This window comes from Somniosus microcephalus, chromosome 1 (genome assembly GCF_052327205.1).
Source record: "Somniosus microcephalus isolate GS21.2 chromosome 1, FLI_Smic_1.0, whole genome shotgun sequence".
NCBI classification, from domain to species: Eukaryota; Metazoa; Chordata; class Chondrichthyes; order Squaliformes; family Somniosidae; genus Somniosus; species Somniosus microcephalus.
In genome coordinates this window covers 52387475-52408818 of record NC_140987.1, presented here as the reverse complement: position 1 = coordinate 52408818, position 21344 = coordinate 52387475, and the positions used below count along the sequence as shown (strand labels likewise).

General features: G+C 44.1%; 1 protein-coding gene across 5 annotated transcripts in view; it reads left to right on the top strand.

Annotated features, from left to right (window-relative positions):
- Nucleotides 1-21344, top strand: part of casp3b (caspase 3, apoptosis-related cysteine peptidase b) — a 74405-nt gene that overhangs the window by 48980 nt on the left and 4081 nt on the right. For 4 of the 5 annotated variants that reach the window (XM_085981032.1, XM_085981100.1, XM_085980996.1 and 1 more), the window contains one exon: nucleotides 14456-14579. In XM_085981032.1, the coding sequence (XP_085837158.1) occupies nucleotides 14456-14579 (124 nt within the window). Of the gene's footprint in view, nucleotides 1-14455; nucleotides 14580-16895; nucleotides 16967-21344 lie in introns of all 5 variants that reach the window. The other variant, XM_085981131.1, reaches the window with a different exon arrangement.

Sequence of the window (21344 nt, the reverse complement as noted above, 5' to 3'; positions counted from 1 at the left end):
CCACCCGCAGCTCGAGTGCCACAATGCGGTCTACAAGTAGCTGCAGCTGGATGCATTTCCCGCACACATGGTCGTCAGGGACACTGGCAGCGTCCCTGATTTCCCACATGGAGCAAGAGGAGCAGAACACGGGTCTGAACTCTCCTGCCATGACTTACTCCTTTAATTAATTTAAAAATTTATTCAATACCCCAGTTACAGGTATACTCTAGGGCGCTTTATTTACCAACTGTCCCCACTACACCAGAGATCCTAGAAATGCATGGAAACATAGAAGATAGGAGCAGAAGTAGGCCATTCGGCCCCTCAAGCCTTTTCCGTCATTTAATGAGATCATGGCTGATCATCCAAATTCAGTACCCTGTCGCTGATTTCTCCCCATATCCCTTGATCCCTTTAGCTTTAATATTTCTACCTCCTTCTTGAATATATTTAATGAATTGGCCTCAACAGCCTTCTGTGGCAGAGAATTCCACAGGTTCACCACTCTCTGGGTGAAGAAATTCCTCCTCATCTCAGTCCGAAATGGCTTGCCCCTTATCCTTAGACTGTGACCCCTGGTTCTGGACTCCCCCGCCATCGGGAACATCCGTCCTGCATCTAGTCTGTCTAGTCCTGTTAGAATTTTATAAGTTTCAATGAGATCCCCTCTCATTCTTCTAAACTCTAGCGAATATAAGCCTAATCGACCCAATCTCTCTCCATACGTCATTCCTGCCATCCCAGGTATCAGTCTGGTGAATCTTCGCTGCACTCCCTCCATGGCAAGAACATCCTTCCTCAGATAAGGCGACCAAAACTGCACACAATACTCAAGCTTTGGTCTCACCAAGGCCCTGTACAACTGCAGCAAGACATCCTTGCTCCTGTACTCTAATCCTTTCGCTATGAAGGCCAACATACCATTTGGCACCTTAACCGCCTGCTGCACCTGCATGCTTACCTTCAGCGACTGGTGCACAAGGACACCCAGGTCTCGTTGCACTTCCCCTTTTCCCAATCTACTTCCACTGACCTGGCTGACTGTCCTACTTAAGTGTTCTCACCTAATGAGGTTACTGCCCAAGGATCAATACTTGTACCACCCAACAATCTGAACAGTTAAATCATGGTTCTTCCAGCATGGATCAACATAGACCTAAATTATGTTTTATTAGATCCTTAGTAGCAGGTATCCCAACTTCAGCTGTGGCAAAGGCTGTCTTTGGATCTTGCATGGAGCAATTGCTTCTGTTGAGTTCCATTCCTGCTTTCAGCTGTTTGTTCTAGGTGTATAAATCAAGGGATCTTGATCCACCAACATGCTTGGTTGCATCTCTGGAGGTGGTGAGTGGAAAATAGAACTGCCACAGCAATTTTACCAAATTGCTAGGTTACAAACATGACTTGCTGAGCCTTTACATAGAGGGCCTATTCTGGGACAATGGACTCCACCTCCCAGTCTGCAGATGCTGGTAGGAGGTAGAAGCGTTCTAGCTGCCACAAACCTTGTGTCGAATTCCAGATTCTTGCCCGACTTCGTTTTGCAGCTGACTGGGGGTGGTCATCAATGATGCTTAGATCTGGGAGTATCCTATTTATTTTTAGGTTGCAATTTTGCAATGGATTCTCTGTTGGGTCATTGGTTAGTGGCTGAGATAGACAGTCTGCAGTTGCCTGTGGCTATTGAACAGGTTTCTCCTGGTCAAGGGGTGGGTGAATTCTACTTGTGGTACTTTGTGGCTCTTAAAAATCGAGAGGATATTTTCCTATATGAATCTTAAACCGGAAAAGTTAAGGATGGTAACAAAACCCATGGTCAAGAAAGTGGTTAACTGTAATGGTTCTCATGGATGCCTAATTTCGCATTGCTATTCGACTTTATTCATTATTGGTCAGTTACCAGCACAGGCCTTTCCTCGCTCTCAAGGCATTTACAGAATGCTTGTCTATTAACACAGCTCTTTTGCACATTTATGTATAATTAGAGACTGACTGAGGTGGCTATCCAGCAGGTGCTTGCTATGTACCAGAAGTTGTGTCTCCTATTCATAGAATTTTACAGCACAAAAGGATACAATTCAGCCCATCACACCTCTGCTGGCTGTCTGAGTTGGCTAAAAATATGTAAAAAATGAATGACTACATATATATGTAAATTATAAAATATAGCTTGGTATCCAGATATTCCTTGTTTTTAAGGAAGTATTGTCTTTTCTGTAAATGTAGATTATATTGCTGTTATTTATTCACTTGTTCATTATTCATTAAATTCATGTCATTAGTTAAAGCCTAAACAAGGTCTGGTGGTGTGATATTTTGCCACATCTTAGAGGCAAGGGAAATCTTGGGACACACTGTAGATCGAGTGGCTAAAAAAAATAAAGAAAATAGAATAGAAATGTGGTAGCAATTGGAGACTCTATAATTAGGGGGAATAGATAGCATCCTCTGCAGCCAAGAATGAGAATCCTGAAGGGTGTGTTGCCTACCCGGTGCCAAGGTAAGGGATATCTCGCGGTTGGAGAGGAACTTGGAAAGGGAGGGGGTAAATCCAGTTGTTGTGGTCCATGTTGGAACAAACGACATAGGTTGGAACAGGGAGGAGGTCCTGCTGAAAGAGTATCAGGAGTTAGGCTCTAAATTAAAAAGCAGGACCTCGAGGGTGGTAATCTCTGGACTATTGCCCGAGCCACGTGCAAATTGGCACAGAAGCAGACAGATCAGGAGAATTAACACGTGGCTAAAGGGCTGGTGTGGGAAAGAGGGGTTCCTTTTCATGGGACACTAGCACCAGTTCTGGGACAGGAAGGAGCTGTACTGATGGGACGGGCTCCACCTGAACTGGGATGGGACCCATGTCCTAGCAGAAAGGGTAAATAGGGAGGTGGCAAAGGCTTTCAACTAGTAGATCCCTCCCCCCTTCTTACAAGAAATGTAAGCAGCCTAAATATATAAACAACAGGAAAAGTGAGCATAAGAAAGAATAAAGTAAGGGAGGACATTAACAAGGCAACAAATCGACTTCTAGAACAGGAGTCTAAAAAGATGGTTAAACATAAAGTGAGAGGAAATCCTATTAAAAATGAGTTTAACTGTACAGCAATGCACACAGTGTCTGCAATAAAACGGGAGCTGGAGGCAATCATGCGTTCGGAGGAACCAAACATAGTAGGGATTACTGAGACATGGCTACAGAAAAATCAGGACTGAGAATCAAACATTGCAGGGTATAACATATTTAGAAAAGATAGAGAGGGGAAAAAGGGGAGGTGGAGTAACTAATTATTAGGGATAACATAATGGCAATAGAAAAAAGGGACATGGATATCAGCAAGACAAAAATATAATCCATATGGATAGAGATAAAAGATAATAAAGGATCAATCACACTAATAGGGGTAATCTACAGACCACCTAATAGTGGAAGGGAGATGGAGGAAGAAATATGCAGCTAAATTAAAGAAATGAGTAAAAAACAGAGTAATAATCATGGGGGAATTTCAACTACCCCGATATTAATTGGACAGAAGAGGTAGGTAAAGGGGATAAGGGAATGGAATTCCTACAATGTCTACAGGACTCCTTTCTAACCCAATATGTAAAAAGCCCAACAAGGGAGGATTCGCTATTGGATCTAGTTATGGGAATGAGCCAGAGCAGATAAGAGAAGTAAAAGTCGGGGAACATATAGGTAATAGTGACCATAATATAATACGCTTTAAGATAATAATATGAAGGACATAAGTATGACAAAAACCAGATTAATAGACTGGAGAAAAGTTGATTTTCAGGGGCTGAGAATAGAACTTCGGAAGATAAAATGGGCAACAATATTGGCAAACAGCGATGTAGAAAAACAATGGGAAACATTTAAAACCGTGTTCAACAGAGTGCAGGAAAAATATATCCCGCTAAAAGGAAAGAACAAACTAAACACTAATGGGACTCCATGGATGAATAAATACATAAGGGAACAATTGAGGGTAAGGAAAGAGGCATACATTAAGTACATAGACAGCAGAGGAGTGCATGATGAGAGAGAACACAAAGGGATTAGGAGAGAATTCAAGAAAACAATTAGGAAGGCAAAGAGGAACTATGAAATTAAATGATCAAGGAACATAAAACAAAATAGTAAAATATTTTACAGGCACATCAATTTAAAAAAAAAAAAGGAAGGTTGGGATGGGACTAGGACCATTAAGGGATAGACAGCACAATACCTCCAGTAACGATAGGGAGATGGCGGAACTATTAAATCATTATTTTGCTTCGGTATTTACCAGGGAGATAGAACAGTGAACATGACATTGGAAGATGAGATGAGTAATAAAATAAGTTCATTTATAAAAAAAAAAGGATATATTAAATAAACTAATCAAACTCCGAGGATAAAATCCCTGGTCCAGATGGATTGCATCCGCACATTTTAAAAGAATCTAGGGAAGAGATGGTAGAGGCATTACTACACATTTAATAATTTATTAGAAAAAGGTGTAGTGCCAGAGTTAATGTAATACCCATATTTAAGAAGGGGGATAGAACATGTCCAGGGAATTACAGACCAGTCAGCTTAACATCGATGGTAAGAAAAATAATGGAATCCCTACTAAAGGAGAGAATAGAAGAACATCTAGAACCGAAAAGTATAATAATGAATAGCATGGATTTCAAAAGGGAAAATCTTGCTTGACCAACCTTTTATTGAATTTTTTGAAGAGATAACGGAGAGAGTAGACTATGGTAATGCAATAGATGTAATTTATCTAGATTTTCAAAAGGCCTTCGAAAAGGTATCCCATAATAGACTAATGAATAAGGTCAGAGAATGCGGAGTCATGGGACAATTAGTAGAATGGATAGCTAGCTGGCTTCAAGACAGAAAGCAGAGAGTGGGAGTAAAGTATAGCTATTCACAGTGGCAGGTGGGTAGTGATGTTCCACAAGGATCAGTGCTGGGACCACTGATGTTCACAATTTACATTAACGATTTAGACTTTGGAATCAAAAACACAATTTCTATATTTGCGGAAGATACCAAATTGGCGGGAGATAGTCAATACCGAGGAGGACTGCAACAAATTACAGGAGGACATGTAATTAGTGGCTTTGATTTGATTTAATTTAAATTAATTCAAGGGTAAGTCATGGCAGCACAGCTTGGCCCTGTGGCATGCTCCTCCTGCACTATGTGGGAAATCAGGGACACTTCCTGTGTCCCTGACGACCATGTGTGCGGGAAGTGTATCCAGCTGCAGCTACTGGCAGACCGCATTGCGGCGCTGGAGCTACGAATGTATACATACTGAAGCATTCACGATGCTGAGGACACCGTGGATATCACGTTTAATCAGTTGGTCACACCGCAAGTAAAGGCTGCACAGGCAGGAAAGGAATGGGTGACCACCAGGCAGAGTAGTAGGCGCAGGCAGGTAGTGCAGGGGTCCCCTGTGGCCATCCCCCTCAAACAGATATACCGTTTTGGATATTGTTGAGGGAGATGGCTTATCGGGGGAAGGCAGCAGCAGCCAACTTCCTGGCACCATAGGTGGTTCTGCTGCACAGGACGGGAGGAAAAAGTGCAGGAGAGCTATAGTGATAGGGGATCCTATTGTAAGGGGAATAGATGGGCGTTTCTGCGGCCGCAAATGAGACTCCAGGATGGTATGTTGCTTCCCTGGTGCAACGTCAAGGATGTCTCGGGGTGGCTGCAGGGCATTCTGGAGGGGGAGGGTGAACAGCCAGTTGTTGTGGTGCATATAGGTACTAACAATGTAGGTGAAAACTGGCATGAGGTCCTAAAAGCTGAATATAGGGAGTTAGGAGGTAAATTTAAAAAATAGGACCTCCAAAGGTAGTAATCTCAGGATTGCTAGTCAGAGTAGAAATAGAAGGATATTTGAGATGAATATGTGGCTAGAGGAATGGTGCAAGGGGGAGGGATTCAAATTCCTGGGACATTGGAACTGGTTCTGGGGGAGGTGGGACCAGTACAAACTGGACGGTTTGCACCTGGGCAGGACCGCGACTGATGTCCTGGGGGGAGTGTTTGCTAGTGCTGTTGGGGAGGGTTTAAACTAATATGTCAGGGGGTTGGGAACCTGTGCAGGGAGACAGAGGATAGGGAAGCAAGGATGGAAGCAAAAGACAGGAAGGAGAAAAGCAAAAGTGGCAGTCAGAGAAATCAAGGGTGTAAATCAAACATGACCACAGTAAATAATAATTCTAAAAGGTCTAAGTGTTAAGACACAAAGCCTTCAGGCTTGTTTTTTTAATGCGAGGAGCATTCGTAATAAGGTGGATGAATTAGCTGCGCAAATAGATGTAAACGGATATGATATAATTGGGATTACGGAGACATGGTTCCAGGGTGACCAAGGCTGGGAATTCAACATCCAGGGGTACTCAATATTCAGGAACGACAGGCAAAAAGGAAAAGGAGGTGGGGTAGCATTGCTGGTTAAAGAGGAGATTAAGACAATACTAAGGAAGGATATTAGCTCTGATGATGTGGAATCTGTATGGGTAGAGCTGAGCAATACCAAGGGGCAGAAAACGTTAGTGGGAGTTGTATACAGACCTCCAAACAGTAATGCAGAGGATGGGGATGGTATTAAACGGGAAATTAGAGATGCGTGCAATAAGGGCACAGCAGTTATCATGGGTGACTTTAATCTACATATAGATTGGGCTAGCCAAATTAGTAACAATACTGTGGAGGAGGAATTCCTAGAGTGTATACGGGATGGTTTCCTGGACTAATATGTCGAGGAACCAACGACAGATCAGGCCATCTCAGACTGGGTATTATGTAATGAGAAAGGATTAATTACCAATCTTGTGCGAGGCCCCTTGGGGCGGAGCGGTCATAATATGATAGAATTCTTCATTAAGATGGAGATTGAAGTATTTGACTCGGAGACTAGGATCCTGAATTTAAATAAAGGAAACTATGATGGTATGAGGCGTGAGTTGGCTAGGATGGATTAGGGAACATTACTTAAAGGGTTGACGGTGGATAGGCAATGGCAAACATTTAAAGATCGCATGGATGAGCTACAGAATTTGTTCATCCCTATTTGGCATAAAAATAAACAAAAAAGGTGACTCAACCATGGCTAATGAGGGAAATTAGGGGTAGCATAAGATCCAAGGAGAGGACATATAAATTGGCCAGAAAAAGCAGCAAACCTGAGGATTGGGAGCAGTTTAGGATTCCGCAAAGGAGGACAAAGGGATTAATGAAGAGGCGGAAAATAGAGTATCAGTAAGCTTGCAGGGAGCATAAAAACTGACTCAAAGCTTCTATAGATATGTGAAGAGAAAAAGATTGGTGAAATCAAGCATCGGTCCCTTGTAGTCAGAATCGGGGGAATTTATAATGGGGAACAAAGAAATGGCAGACCAATTAAATACATACTTTGGTTCTGTCTTCACAAAGGAGGACACAAATAACCTCCCAGAGATGTCGGGGAACATAGGCCTAGAAATTGGGTTGAGGTGCCAAGTTCGCCTGGGCGCTGGTTTTTGCGCAGCGTTCGGACCTGTAGCGATCGTCAGAAATTCAGTTGTGCCCCAAGAGGGAGACCGGGCGAGGCGCTCCGCGTCCCTCTTAGGGCGCTGAAACTGAATATCGCAGCGCAACGTGCCGCAGCGCCACACGCTGCGGCACGGCATGCTGCGGTACTGCAGGCCTTCCTCCCACTGTTAAGGGGGAGGGGCCTGCAACAGCGCGAACCCCGATCGCGAGTGCCGGCAAAAGAGCCCGGCACCAAGGAGAAGTGCCGGGCTCTCGGGGAAACAGCCGGCAATGCCGCGGGGGGAGGTGACCAGGAGGCCGGGGACGGAGATGCTGGCAGGCGGCCGCCGAAAAAAGCGGCCGCCCCACACCTCCACCTTAGCTTGCGCCTCTGCCGGCGCAGCAAGGCCCCGTGAACCGGGCGCGGGTAGCGAACGGCGCTACAGTGGCGTTCGCTACCAAATATCGTGATCGGGGCACGAATGGGGCGCTGCGCACACTGATGACGTCATCGGTGGCGGCGCAGCGCAACAGGCTAACTCCACCATTAGCGCCCCTGCTGAATATCGCGGGAGGCGCAGCCAGTGACGCTACAGCCACTGACTGCCTCTTTAGGCGCTAACAGGTGGCGCTACTCACCCAATTTCTCCCCCATAGGGTCTAATGAGAGGGAGGAACTGAATGAAATCAGTATTTGTAGGGAAATGGTGTTAGGGAAATTGACGGGATTGAAGGCCGATAAATCCCCAGGGCCTGATAATCTACATCCTATGGTAGTAAAGGAAGTGGCCCTAGAAATAGTAGATGCATTGCTGGTCATCTTCCAAAATTCTATAGACTCGGGCACAGTTCCCATGGATTGGAGGGTAGTTGATGTAACCCCACTATTTAAAAAAGGTGGTTGAGAGAAAACGGGGAATTATATACCGGTAAGCTTGACATTGGTAGTGGGGAAAATGCTAGAGTCCATTATAAAAGATGTAATAGCAGAGCACTTGGAAAACAGTGACAGGATCGGACAAAGTCAGCATGGATTTACAAAAGATAAATCATGCTTGACTAATCTACTAGAATTTTTTGAGGATGTAACTGGTAGAATAGATAAGGAGAACCAGTGGATGTGGTGTATTTGGACTTTCAGAAGGCTTTCGATAAGGTCCCGCACAAGAGATTAGTGTGTAAAGTACTGACTTGGTTAGAGAACTGATTGGCAGACAGGAAGCAAAGAGTTGGAATAAACGGGTCTTTTTCCAAGTGGCAGGCAGTGACCAGTGGGGTACCGCAGGGATCGGTGCTAGGATCCCAGCTATTCACAATATATATTAATGATCTAGACGAGGGAACTAGATGTAATATCTCCAAGTTTGCAGACGACACAAAGCTGGGTGGGCGTGTGTGCTGTGAGGAGGATGCAGAGAAACTCCAGTATGATTTGGACAGGTTGGGTGATTGGACAGATGCATGGCAGATGCAGTATAATATAGATAAATGCAAGGTTATCCACTTTGGTGGCAAAAACAGGAAGGCAGATTATTATCTGAACGACAATAGATTGGGAAAAGGGGAAGTGCAACGAGACCTGGGTGTCCTTGTGCACCTGTCGCTGAAGGTAAGCTTGCAGGTGCAGCAGGCGGTTAAGAAGGCAAATGGTATGTTGGCCTTCATAGCAAGAGGATTCAAGTACAGGAGCAAGGATATTTTGCTGTAGTTGTACAGGGCCTTGGTGAGACCACACCTTGAGTATCTGAGGAAGGATGTTCTTGCCATGGAAGGAGTGCAGCGAAGATTCACCAGGCTGATACCTGGGATGGCAGGAATGACGTATAAGGAGAGATTGGGTCGATTGGGCTTGTACTCGCTGGAGTTTAGAAGAATGAGAGGGGATCTCATTGAAACTTATAAAATTCTAACAGGACTAGACAGACTAGATGCAGGAAGGATGTTCCCGATGGCGGGGGAGTCCAGGAGTCACAGTCTAAGGATAAGGGGTAAACCATTTAGGACAGAGATGAGGAGGAATTTCTTCACCCAGAGAGTGGTGAACCTGCGGAATTCTCTACCACAGAAGGCAGTTGAGGCCAATTCATTCATTGAATATATTCAAGAAGGAGTTAGATATATTTCTTAAGGCTAAAGGGATCCAGGGATATGTGGAGAAAGCAGGGACAGGGTACTGAATTTGGATGATCAGCCATGATCTCATTAAATGGCGGAACAGGCTCGAGGGGCCGAATGGCCTACTCCTGCTCCTATCTTCTATGTTTCTACGACATTAATAAACTTGCAGAATGGGCAAATGAAGTTCAAAAGAGATAAACGTGAGGTATTACATTTTGGTAGGAAGAATAGGGATGTCACATCATTTGGAGGGCGCGAGTCTAGGTGGGGTGGAGGAACAAAGGGATCTCCGAGTACAAATACACAAATCACTAAAAGTTGCGCCACAGGTTAGCAAAGCCATAAAAAATAGCAAACCAAGCATAAGAACATAAGAAATAGGAGCAGGAGTAGGCCAATCTGCCCCTCGAGCCTGCTCCGCCATTCAATAAGATCATGGCTGATCTGATCCTAACCGCCAATCTACTATCACAGAACCATGTCCTGAATCTAACAGAATTAGACACACGAAATAGGAGCAGGATCAGGCTACACGGCCCCTGGGCCCGCTCCGCTACCCACAGGGCCATGACCGATCCGAACCTAGACTCATGTCCAAATTCCTGCCCGCTCCCCATAACCCTTAATTCCCTTTACTTCTAGGAAACTGTCTATTTCTGTTTTAAATTTATGTAATGATGTAGCTTCTACAGCTTTTTGGGGCAGCATATTCCATGGACCTACCACCCTCTGAGTGAAGTAGTTCCTCCTCATCTCAGTTTTGAAAGAGCAGCCCCTTATTCTAAGACTATGCCCCCTAGTTCTAGTTTCACCCATCATCGGGAACATCCCGCATCCACCCGATCCAACCCCTTCACAATCTTATATGTTTCAATAAGATCGCCTCTCATTCTTCTGAACTCCAATGAGTAGAGTCCCAATCTACTCAACCTCTCCTCATATGTCCATCCCCTCATCCCCGGGATTAACCGAGTGAACCTTCTTTGTACTGACTCGAGAGCAAGTATGTCCTTTCTTAAGTATGGACACCAAAACTGTATGCAGTATTCCAGGTGCGGTCTCACCAATACCTTGTACAACTGAAGCAATACCTCCCTATTTTTATATTCTATCCCCCTAGCAATGAAAGCCAACATTCCATTGGCCTTCTTAATCACTTGCTGCACCTGCATACTAACCTTTTGAGTTTCGTGCACCAGGACCCCCAGATCCCTTTGTACTTCAGTACTTTCCAGTTTCTTGCCATTAAGATAATAACTTGCTCTACGATTTTTCCTGCCAAAGTGCATAACCTCACACTTTCCAGTATTGTATTCCATCTGCCAAATCTCTGCCCACTTACTTAGCCTGTCTATGTCCCCTTGCAGGTTTTTTATGTCCTCCTCACTCACTACTTTCCCTCCCATCTTAGCATCATCTGCAAACTTTGAAATGTTACACTCGATCCCCTCCTCCAAATCATTAATATAGATTGTAAAGAGTTGGGGACCCAGCACTGACCCCTGTGGAACACCACTAGTTACTGATTGCCAGTCTGAGAATGAACCATTTATCCCAACTCTCTGCCTTCTGTTAGATAGCCAATCCTCTATCCATGCCAGAATATTACCCCCAATCCCGTGATTTTTTATCTTAAGCAATAATCTTTTGTGTGGCACCTTGTCAAATGCCTTTTGGAAGTCTAAATACACTACGTCCACTGGTTCCCCTTTATCCACCCTATATGTTACTTCCTCAAAGAACTCCAGCAAATTTGTCAAACATGACTTCCCCTTCATAAAACCATGCTGACTTTGTCCTATTAAATTATGATTATCCAAATGTCCTGTTACTGTCTCCTTAATAATGGACTCCAAAATTTTACCTACCACAGATGTTAGGCTAACCGGTCTATAGTTTCCAGCCTTCTGTCTACTGCCCTTTTTAAATAAGGGCGTTACATTAGCAGTTTTCCAGTCTGCCGGGACCTTTGCTGAGTCCAGGGAGTTTTGGAAAATTATTACCAATGCATCCACAATCCCTACCACTAGGGTTTATTTCTAGAGGGATAGAATTGAAAAGTAGGGAAGTTATGCTAAACCTGTATCGAACCTTGGTTAGACCACACTTGGAGTACTGCGTACAGTTCTGGTTGCCATTTAATAAAAAGGATATAAAGGCACTGGAGAGGGTGCAGCGAAGATTTTCAAGGATGATACCAGAAATCCGAAAGTATACATATCAGGAAAGGATTCTCTTGAAAAAAGAAGGCTGAGGGGTGACCTAATCGAGATCTTTAAAATTATGAGAGATTTTGATAGTGGATACAGAGAGAATGTTTCCACTTATGGGGAAGGGCATAACTAGAGGCCATCAATATAAGATAGTCACCAAGAAATCCAAAAGGGAATTCAGAAGAAACTTTTTTACCCAAAGAGTGGTGAGAATGTGGAACTCTACCACAGGGAGTGGTTGAAGCGAATAGTATAGATGCATTTAAGGGGAGGCTGGACAAGCATATGACGGAGAAGGGAATAGAGAATTACACTGATAGATTTAGACGAAGAAAGACGGGAGGAGTCTTGAGTGGAGCATAAATGCCGGCATGGACTGGTTGGGCCGAATGGCCTGTTTCTGTGCCGTATATACCCTGTGTTTATTTGAAAAAAAAAAAAAAAAAAAAAATTCTGTTTGTTATCCTGGACATGCCTTCAAAATTTACCTAGATACTGGAGCCAGTGAAGATGCTCTCAAGGCTGTAAGTAGTTAGGATTTGCATTTAAGAGTAATCTTAAGATATGAAATCCAAAATATCTAGAGTAAGATAGGCAGAAAAGACCCAAAAGAATAAAAGCAGATACTGGATGATTACCCATGCTTGACACCCAGAGCAATATTTTGGACACATCAGGCCTCTTAACAAATATAGGCTCAGAAATTCGGGTCGGGGGCTTCCCGCGAGTGCAAGCCTCCGACCTGCACTTGCCTAGCGTGCCGGCTGTTGAGCTGTGGGCCCGCGTGGTATTCCGATCCTGGGCCTGTTCCAACTGCCGGCGCGCAGTGCTTGCGTATCCCAGGGGCACAGTTAGTTCGAAGCGTCCCCTGGGATCACGTGGGCCATGGAGAGCCAATGGTAGCAGGGAATGCTTCATTCATAAATTTGACTGGAAGAGCTGTCAAACCTATAAATACTATAAGCCCCAAAACATAACTAAAACTTCAAATACATTTTTTTTTTAAATCACATTTTTAAACTAACTATAAATTACATGAAATTACATGAAATAATTATGTTTTCTAAGGGCTAAAAAATAAATTTACCTTTCTTTAAAGTATTTAAACATAATAAACCTGTGGGGGAAAAAATGTTTAAATTTTAATTAATTCACCACTTACCTTGTTAAAAGTAGGCCTTGCGCCTGCTTTTTAAAGTGTAACTTCTGGAGACTTACCCTCCCGGAGAACCCTGCAAAAAAAAAAAAAAAAAAAAAAAAAAAAAATGCAAGTTCGATGCGCACGTGCTGCCTCTCCGGCGCACGCGTTCCACCTCTGAGTCCTTTCTTTCAAGGGAACGGAAGTTCCGGTTTCCTGCACATGTGCAGTGCATGCACGAAACCGGCACTTTCGTTGGGCCTACGCGTGAGTACCCAGTGCGTACTCACGCGTGGGGACCTGAATTTCTGGGCCATTATTTGCCACTTTCATTTGGAAAAAGAAATTGCAATCCTTTTTACCACTTCCAACATGTGGTTGTTTAAAGGCTATTAGGCTTGTTGCATATATTCAACTGAATATCTGTTAAACCTGAATTGTCACCTGATGCCAAAGTAAACCAGTTTACAAGTAATGATTTGCAAAATGGCTATTCATGCATTCTGTACTACTCTTCTGGCAGTAAACCTAGTTGCCGTGCGATCGCCCTATCACTAGAGTTTAAATTCTGGGGACCCCAGTCGTTATTGCAGCAATGATTTTTTAATTACTGTAGGATGAGAGAAGGTATTTGTGTTTATATAGTGCTGCATTATATTCTCAGGATACTCTAATGCATTTTACAGCCAATTGATTATCTTTGATGTGTGGCTAGTTATGTAGGCAAATTCAGCAACTAAGTTGTGCACAGCAAGATCCCACAAAGGGCAAACGAATGAATGGCCATATAAGTGTTTTTTTTGGTCATGTGTTTTTGGACGAATGTTGACCAAGACACTGGTGGAACTCCCTGGTGTTTCTCCCGAGCAGGCAGATGACACCTTGGTTTATCATGTCATGCGAAAGCTTGCTCCTCTGCCAATGCAGCACCCCCTTCAATTAAGGGGCTAGAACCCTGAATCTTCTGACTCAGGTGAGAGTGCTACCAGCTGAGCCAAGCTATTAACTAAAATACATGTTAAATGAGCTGACATTTGTTGGGGTGCAACAATCGTGGTACTGCAATTGACTTCAATGCTGGTCAGGTCGTGGTGGGAATGGGGGAGAAAAATGGCTTGGATTCCTGCTCTTGATCACTATCGACACCTGCTGGAAAGCAGATGTTGGGTGAGGGCAGAATGAGGTACAACAACAATGTCTTTACTGTTGAATAATCTGCCTAAACTCTCGTGTGAGGAATAGCCATCTAGTGTCTATAAACCTCTACCCCAGCAGACCCCAACACCTTCAGGATAAGCAAAAATTGGCGCACAGAAAAACCGCTTTTGCTGCAATTGAACTGTGGGAAGGTGACTTGCTGTTGCCAAAATGAATTTGTGTTTGACCAACTTTTTTGTTTCTCTACTGATTTTTTTTTTCAATTTATTTTAATCTTGATATTTAACTTCTGTTGTCGTTCTTCCTTCCCTGTCCTCTGCTCTTTAGGCCTGTCGAGGAAATGAATTTGATGCAGGTGTTGAGACGGATAGTATTTCAGAGGGAATGAGTTCTCCCCTGCAAAAGATACCTATAGAGGCTGACTTCCTGTATGCTTATTCTACAGTAGTTGGTGAGTGAAAAACCATAATGTTCTGGTATTGAAGCTGTACAGGTTACTGTTCACGCTCCAGTTGCAAGATGGTCGGAAAAGTATAGAATGGAGCCTAGGTGCATCGACCAAGAATCTCTGAACACTCTTCATTGACTGAGAGCAAGCGACTTTCACTGGAGACCATTACTGTGCAGGCTTTTTACTTGTTGGAGGAAGATTTGATAGGTGAGTGCCTAAACAGTAGGTGTGAAGACTCTGCAGCTATGGATCTGTGCGTAGGCAGTCCAGGACCCTGATCACCTTGGTTTTGGATATTTAAGGCTACAGCTCAGTCCTAGTTTGGATTTACACTGCTTGACCCAGTTGGGCAGAAGAGGGCCTTAAGGTACCATAAATGACCCAGGTCAACAATGGCTGGTAGGGCAACTTTTACACTGCAGTAATAAAATAGGCAATGAAGAAACAGAACCTGATATTGGCTTTGTGAAGCACGGTCTCTTTTGACTGGATTCTTCCAGTCTCTACTGGTATGATTTTTGTCACGCCACAGATTTAGGAGAAATGTGTGGAATAGCATCGGGATCTTTATGTAGTCTTCATTGACTTAAGGCTTTCAATGTGATCAGTCGACTGGATCTATATTAACTGACACAGAGAGGGTTTTGTCCAGATTCTGCATTCCTTCTGTGATGGAATGCTTGGTAGAATGAGTGCTAATTGGAAAAGGCTCAGACTGCAGTCAATCACCAATGGAGTCAAGCAAGAGTGAGTTCTTGTCCATAGCCTCTAAAAGAGACCTGAAGTAGATGATGTAAGCTGCTGCGCATGAGAGGTTCTTTATCCTGCATTTTTTTGTGCACGGTCCCTTTAATTGGCTGCACGGCCCATTACAATTCTTGCGCATGCACGGTTTCTTCCATATAAAAGCCGGTGAGTGGTCCGTGCAGGACCTCCAGACCACTGCACGACCACGTAGCTTTACGTGAAAGTTCGGTACAGTGTGCTGCAGCAGGCCATAGGGAAGCAGGATGGGTAACGAGAGACGGGGCAATCCAGAACATAATTTCAAGCTATGTAATGTCAGTGTTGCAAAATGGGAAAATCTTGCAGATGGTTGCACGAGTAGGCGAGTAGTGGCGCATGGCACTGTTGGCTAGCACAAGTGTGTCAGTCTGAAGCAGTGGTAACAGCAGTCTGTTTATTCAAAATATTCAAAATTTATTTTTTAAAAAGTGAAGCTAATGGATCTCAAACTTTTAGCAGCAATCTTGGCTTTTATAATCCCCCCCCCCCCCCCCCCCCCCCAATTTTCTGTTCTCCCTCCTCGGCAGTGTTGAGATTCTTTAATGGCTAGTGAATATTTGCAAAACCGAATGGAATTTAATCACTTTTATAAAGCATATTTATAAACGTTTGCTAACTTATTTTGATGTGTTGGCTATAACTTATAAATAATTTCAGTTAGTGAAATTGCTATTTTCCTTAAATTTATTTGTTACTAGCTGGAGTACCCAGCGTTGCCGAGGGAACTGAAGAACCCTCTGACATGTTTATAAAACTGTTGGGATTGAAGAACTCTTCCTAAGCACCCAGGAGGTGGTTGTTTAACTTAGTTTTTTGTTAATGGGGATCGACAGTAGCCAAAAATTCAAGTTTTTACAGTTTTCCTTCTATGTCACTTTGGAGGTAGCAAGCAGAATTATAATTTTGCAATGTTATCATTGACATTAATGTGTCATGATCATATAATTGTGCATTATTGTAAAAAGCAATAAAATTGTTGAAATTTTTAATGAGAGGACCACATTCCGCTTAAAAAAAAAAAGACTCAAACAATGATTATGATTTAAAAATGCAATTTTCCATAGCCAACCCAGGAGGAAATTGCATGGCTTCATTTTTTTAAGAGTTTCCAAGATTAGGCATTTTTATTGAGAAAAAAATCCTTCGCCAAATGCGCCAACTATTTGCACAGGTATTGATGGCGGAGTATATTTTCTTTCTCTACGCCCTTCCCATCGTTACTTGGCAGCACGTAAAATATAGTGGCTTTGACGGAATTTTAATCTAAATAAAAATACCAAATTCGGTATAACCTGTATAAAAAAAAATTTCGATTTTGCAAGCGTGTATCATTGCATAATTGAGATGGATTAATGTTGCGCATTAACATGATAACAGCATTTTCTTTAAGTTTCAGTTTGTGTGTTGGAAGGCAGGGGTGCTATATTTTGTTCGGGTTTTACAGTTACCTGTTTTCCTTCCCTAATGATGGCATTATTGGAGAGCCCGTTGATATACAACATTTTCTGTTTTTCCTGAGGGTGTTAAAAGAAACAGATTCCTTGATGCACCAACTCTTGAACATGCCACGTACAACTGGCCATGTGAAAAACAGGGCGTGAGTAAGTTGATGCCAGCAACCTTCAAAGTCTGCCCCTGTGCCTTGTTGATTGACATTGCAAAAGAAATTGTTACAGGAAACTGTCGCCCTTTAAATTGAAATGGCAAGTCATTTGGTATCATTGGAATTCGAGGAATGAGAACATCCTCACCTCTGGCGCAGCCTGATATGATGGTAGCCTCAATGAGATTTGGAATGAGCTTTTTGACTGCCAGTCTGGTTCCATTGCACAACTTTGGTGGATCAATGTTTCTTAAGAGCATGATGGGGGTGCCCTCCTTCAGTACGAGTTTGTGAGGAGGTGTTCCTGAAGGCTGCAATGAGTTGAGGAACTCAGTGGGGTAGTGTACCCCATCAGCACTGTCACAAACAGTATCAACACTTTTATAAATTTGCTCTTGGCCAGGGAGTTTTTGAAAAAGCAGCATGTTGATGTTGTTGACAGTATCATTCTTGGGTGCAAGTATTGACCGTTCACACAGCCGCTTGGGATCTTTGAAGTGATTGAGGAGGTCTGGATACACCTTTTGAGATCAACTCATCAACTGTTGTAACTTGACTGCCACAGTCTGGAGGAATTGTGATTTGACCACTGCTGTCAATTGGCAACTTTCCATCTCCCAAATTTAGCAACAGTCGGGTAAAGGATCCTGCCATTTCGTCACCATGCATATGAACACGCATGTTTGTGGTCAAATGGACTGTTTGCACAGCTGGCCACAGATGCGATGCCTTGAGACATGCATTGAGTTCATCTGCTGGTGTTCCTCTGGGGACAACTGGCAGGATTTGGCAGAAATTACCTGCCAGCAACAGGGTGATGCCACCCATCAGCCTATTGTTGCCTCTCAGATCTTGAAGAGTTCTGTTGAGTGCTTCAAGTGCCCTCTTGTGGGCCATTGTACACTCATCCCACACAATAAGTCTACACTTTTGAAGCAACTCAGCAGCACCAGTTCCTTTGCTAATGTTACACACTGGGTGTTCTTGCCTTGTCAGATCCAGAGGGAGAGCAAAGGTTGAGTGGGCAGTGCGACCTCCTTGGAGAAGAGTTGCAGCGATTCCTGATGAGGCAACAGCCAGTGCAATGCATCCCTTAGAGCAAACCATGGCCAGTAAAAGATTGATCAGGAATGTCTTTCCTGTTCCACCAGGTGCATCGAGGAAGATAATGCCACCAGCATTGTTTTCCACCAAATCCACAACCAACCTGTGTCTGTTTCTGGTCTGGAACCAATTTAGGTTCAGTGACGGTGACAAAGGAGGTCAGTTCCTCAACATTGTAGGTGGTTTCCCTGAGTACCTCTCTGCTGAGACCTAGAGAAGTATTCCTACAGGGAGATGGAAGGTTCAACTCAGTCAGAGACTTGCCAGCCAATGCCAAAGTCTTCTCCTCCAAAAGGATCAATACCTGATTGCACATTGCATCAGTGAAGTTCAACTCCATTGCGGGGTTGGCTCTCCTGAGTTGGTGTAAGATGTCTTCTGTCAGGCTGTCTTTGTGATCTTCCCACAACTGCATCGGGTTGGAAGGGCTGCAGAGGGCAATTATAATGGCAAAGAGATTTCGTAGCCTATTGGGGGGAGTAAGACAGAGCAGCTTCTGTCATCATTGCATGCCAATGAATGTCATCCTCAGAGAGTCCTCTCCTGCGGCAAGCTTCTTGAAAGGAGGCACAGAGATGGCCATTGAAATTCTTGAGGTAGTTAAATGATGTTGGGCCAGCAACCTCATGGAGGAGTAGACGAAGGTGAAAGCACTCTGTTGTTTGGATGGACCGTGTAGACTCTGCCAAGTGCATCAGATGAGTACACCCCTGTATGACCAGGAACTTCCTTCTGACCTGGTCCAGGGTGCCGAGCCCGCCATGTCTTGTTTGGCTGTCAGGTGTAGTACTTGGGCACCTGATGATACAAAAGTGTCTTGGCAAAGTCAATCGTTTGGCACAACTCAAAGAATGCTGTCAGTTTTGTCTTTGGAGGTTCCTCGGCACGTTGCCTGGCATTTACTGGTCGGAAGAAAACCCTTTGTCCATTTTGCAAGTGCACATCCAATTTAGGGACAGTGGGGTAACGCTTGTTGATGTCAAAACCAAAAATTCGTCAGGCTGCCTCATTGCTGCAGATGTAACGGCCCATCAGATGTGTGGCAATCTCATCATTTTGATTTTGCTGTCCAACCCGTTCAAAGACAGCTTGGTCACTGCCCTTATGGATGTACTTGCACACATATTTGATAGACTTAAGTACTCCACATTGATGTGAGGAGTGGACAATAAGGAATAATCCAACGGTTGTCAACTTCCAATGGCTGTCCTTGCTGTCTTGTCTGATTTGATTGACCAGGTTGACCTGACTCACCAGAATGCTGATTTCGCATTCTTATTTCAGTGCTGAAACCTCCACTCTCTTTGCCCCTTCTCCTGTACAAAGGATAGCCATCATCCCCATGCTGAGTTTGTTCGCGGAGTGGCTTTGGGTAACCTTTTGTACATTCATTGTTTTTCATGCAGGGAGAAGAAGGGTTGTGTCGCCCACAAGGACCATGAATCATATTTTTTACAACAACATGAAAGAGGATTGGATCCTTGTCCTTATCGGGTAGCTCTGCAGAGATGAAGGAATCAACTTGATTGGGGTGAATCTTTGCCTGAAACCAGAGTAAAAGATGAACATGAGGAAGTCCTCTCTTCTGCCACTCAATGCTGTACATGTAGCAATGGGGTGCACCAAAAATTTTGCCTACAGTCAGGAGTTTTACCAGTTTTTTAACTTTGAGGTCAGTACCAGCTTTGGGTGGGAACTCCTGCCATTGGGGATTGCAAGTCATGGTGATAGAGGTCAGGTCTGCCATAGTTTCTGACATAGGTCATGGCATCCTGTGTGTGCTCATGAATGTACCTAGGACCTCCAACAAAGGTGGATGGTAGGATGACTATTTGACTAATGTCCTCAGTGTTGCCATCATTGGCCACAGCATCTCGCAAGTGTATATAGTCTGTGAGACTCAACTGATTTTGGTTATTCCGGAACCAATTAAGCCGCTCTCCTTCCATTTTTGCATACATGTCAGTGAGGAATTGGTGGATAAGTCCTCCACACTGAAGCGGGTGGTTTGAACTAGTTTGTCGTTCCATCAGCCTATATGCATAGAATTCCATGGCAGATACCATCTTTTGCCTTTGGGCTGTAGGTGGCACACCAGTTTTGGGGTCAACATGTGGGATCTTGTTATAGGCATCGTATCCATCTTCCCCATGGCAAAACAAAAGCGGGTATTGCATAGGATCATATGACCTGTGAAGCTCAGAAATTCTTTTGAGTGGACCACCTCTCATATGCAAGACAATGTCCCGTTGTTCAAATTCTTGGCCCACAATGACAGTGGCTACTTCATTGGTGGTAGGAGCATTGAAGCATCGCTCATGTTCACCTGCAGGAGTCTTGTCAGCTTTGATGACAACTTTGAGGTCTTCATTTGTTGTTTTTTCGATGGCTGTTTTGAAACTCTTTATATATGGGTTTTGCTGATGAAGCATCTCCTGTAACCCAAGCAAAGTTTGAAGCTTGATTTGGTGTTGTTGTGCGGGGTGAACAGCTTCCCTGCGGCGATTGGCTTGCTCCTCGTCATCACCCAAGAAGTAGATTTGGAGAAACTGAGGTCTTTTGTTTGGTAGAGGAAGTAGGGAGCCAGCTGTATGGTACACCTGTCCATGAAGTTTAAAAGTTGGGCAAAATCCTGATTCATGCACTCTGTTTGCACCAAAAGAGGTCATTGCGAAACAGTTGTTGTACTTCCTGATATGAGTGAGTAATTGTCTTGAAGCTGGAGTTCTGCCCAACAAAAGTGAGTGTAGGGGTTCAGGTGGAGCTGGTAGTGGTGGAAGTTTCACCTTTCCTCCATTGCAGCATATCCCATCAATTCCCCTTTCCCACTTCAGAGCGCCACAGTGAGGACAAATGATGGTCATCCTGCCAATGATGACTGTGGGGTCTGCTTCATACTTGATGGTAGGTTCATAGGAGAAGGCTGCTCTGTGCCAATGATTCCAAATGTCAACTCTGGCAATGGCCATGCGTATAGTATCGGACTGACGACGTGCCTGAGTCTGGTCAAGAGTCTGAGGATCTGGCTTGGGTATGTCTCGCCTGGTCAACAGCTTGCCGTGCCTGAGTCTGGTCAGGAGTCTCTGAGGCTCTGGCAGTTGCCATTCTGGCTGTGTTGGCAGCTTTACGTCCCTCAGATTGTTGAGGAGTCTCAGCTGATCTAGCAGCAGCATTTCTGTCCTGGTTAGCCTGAAGGCGAGCCTGTCTCTGCTCATCAGTTTCAGCAGCTGTCCGAGCCTTATCTCGGCGTGCATCAGAAGTGCTGCGTCCAA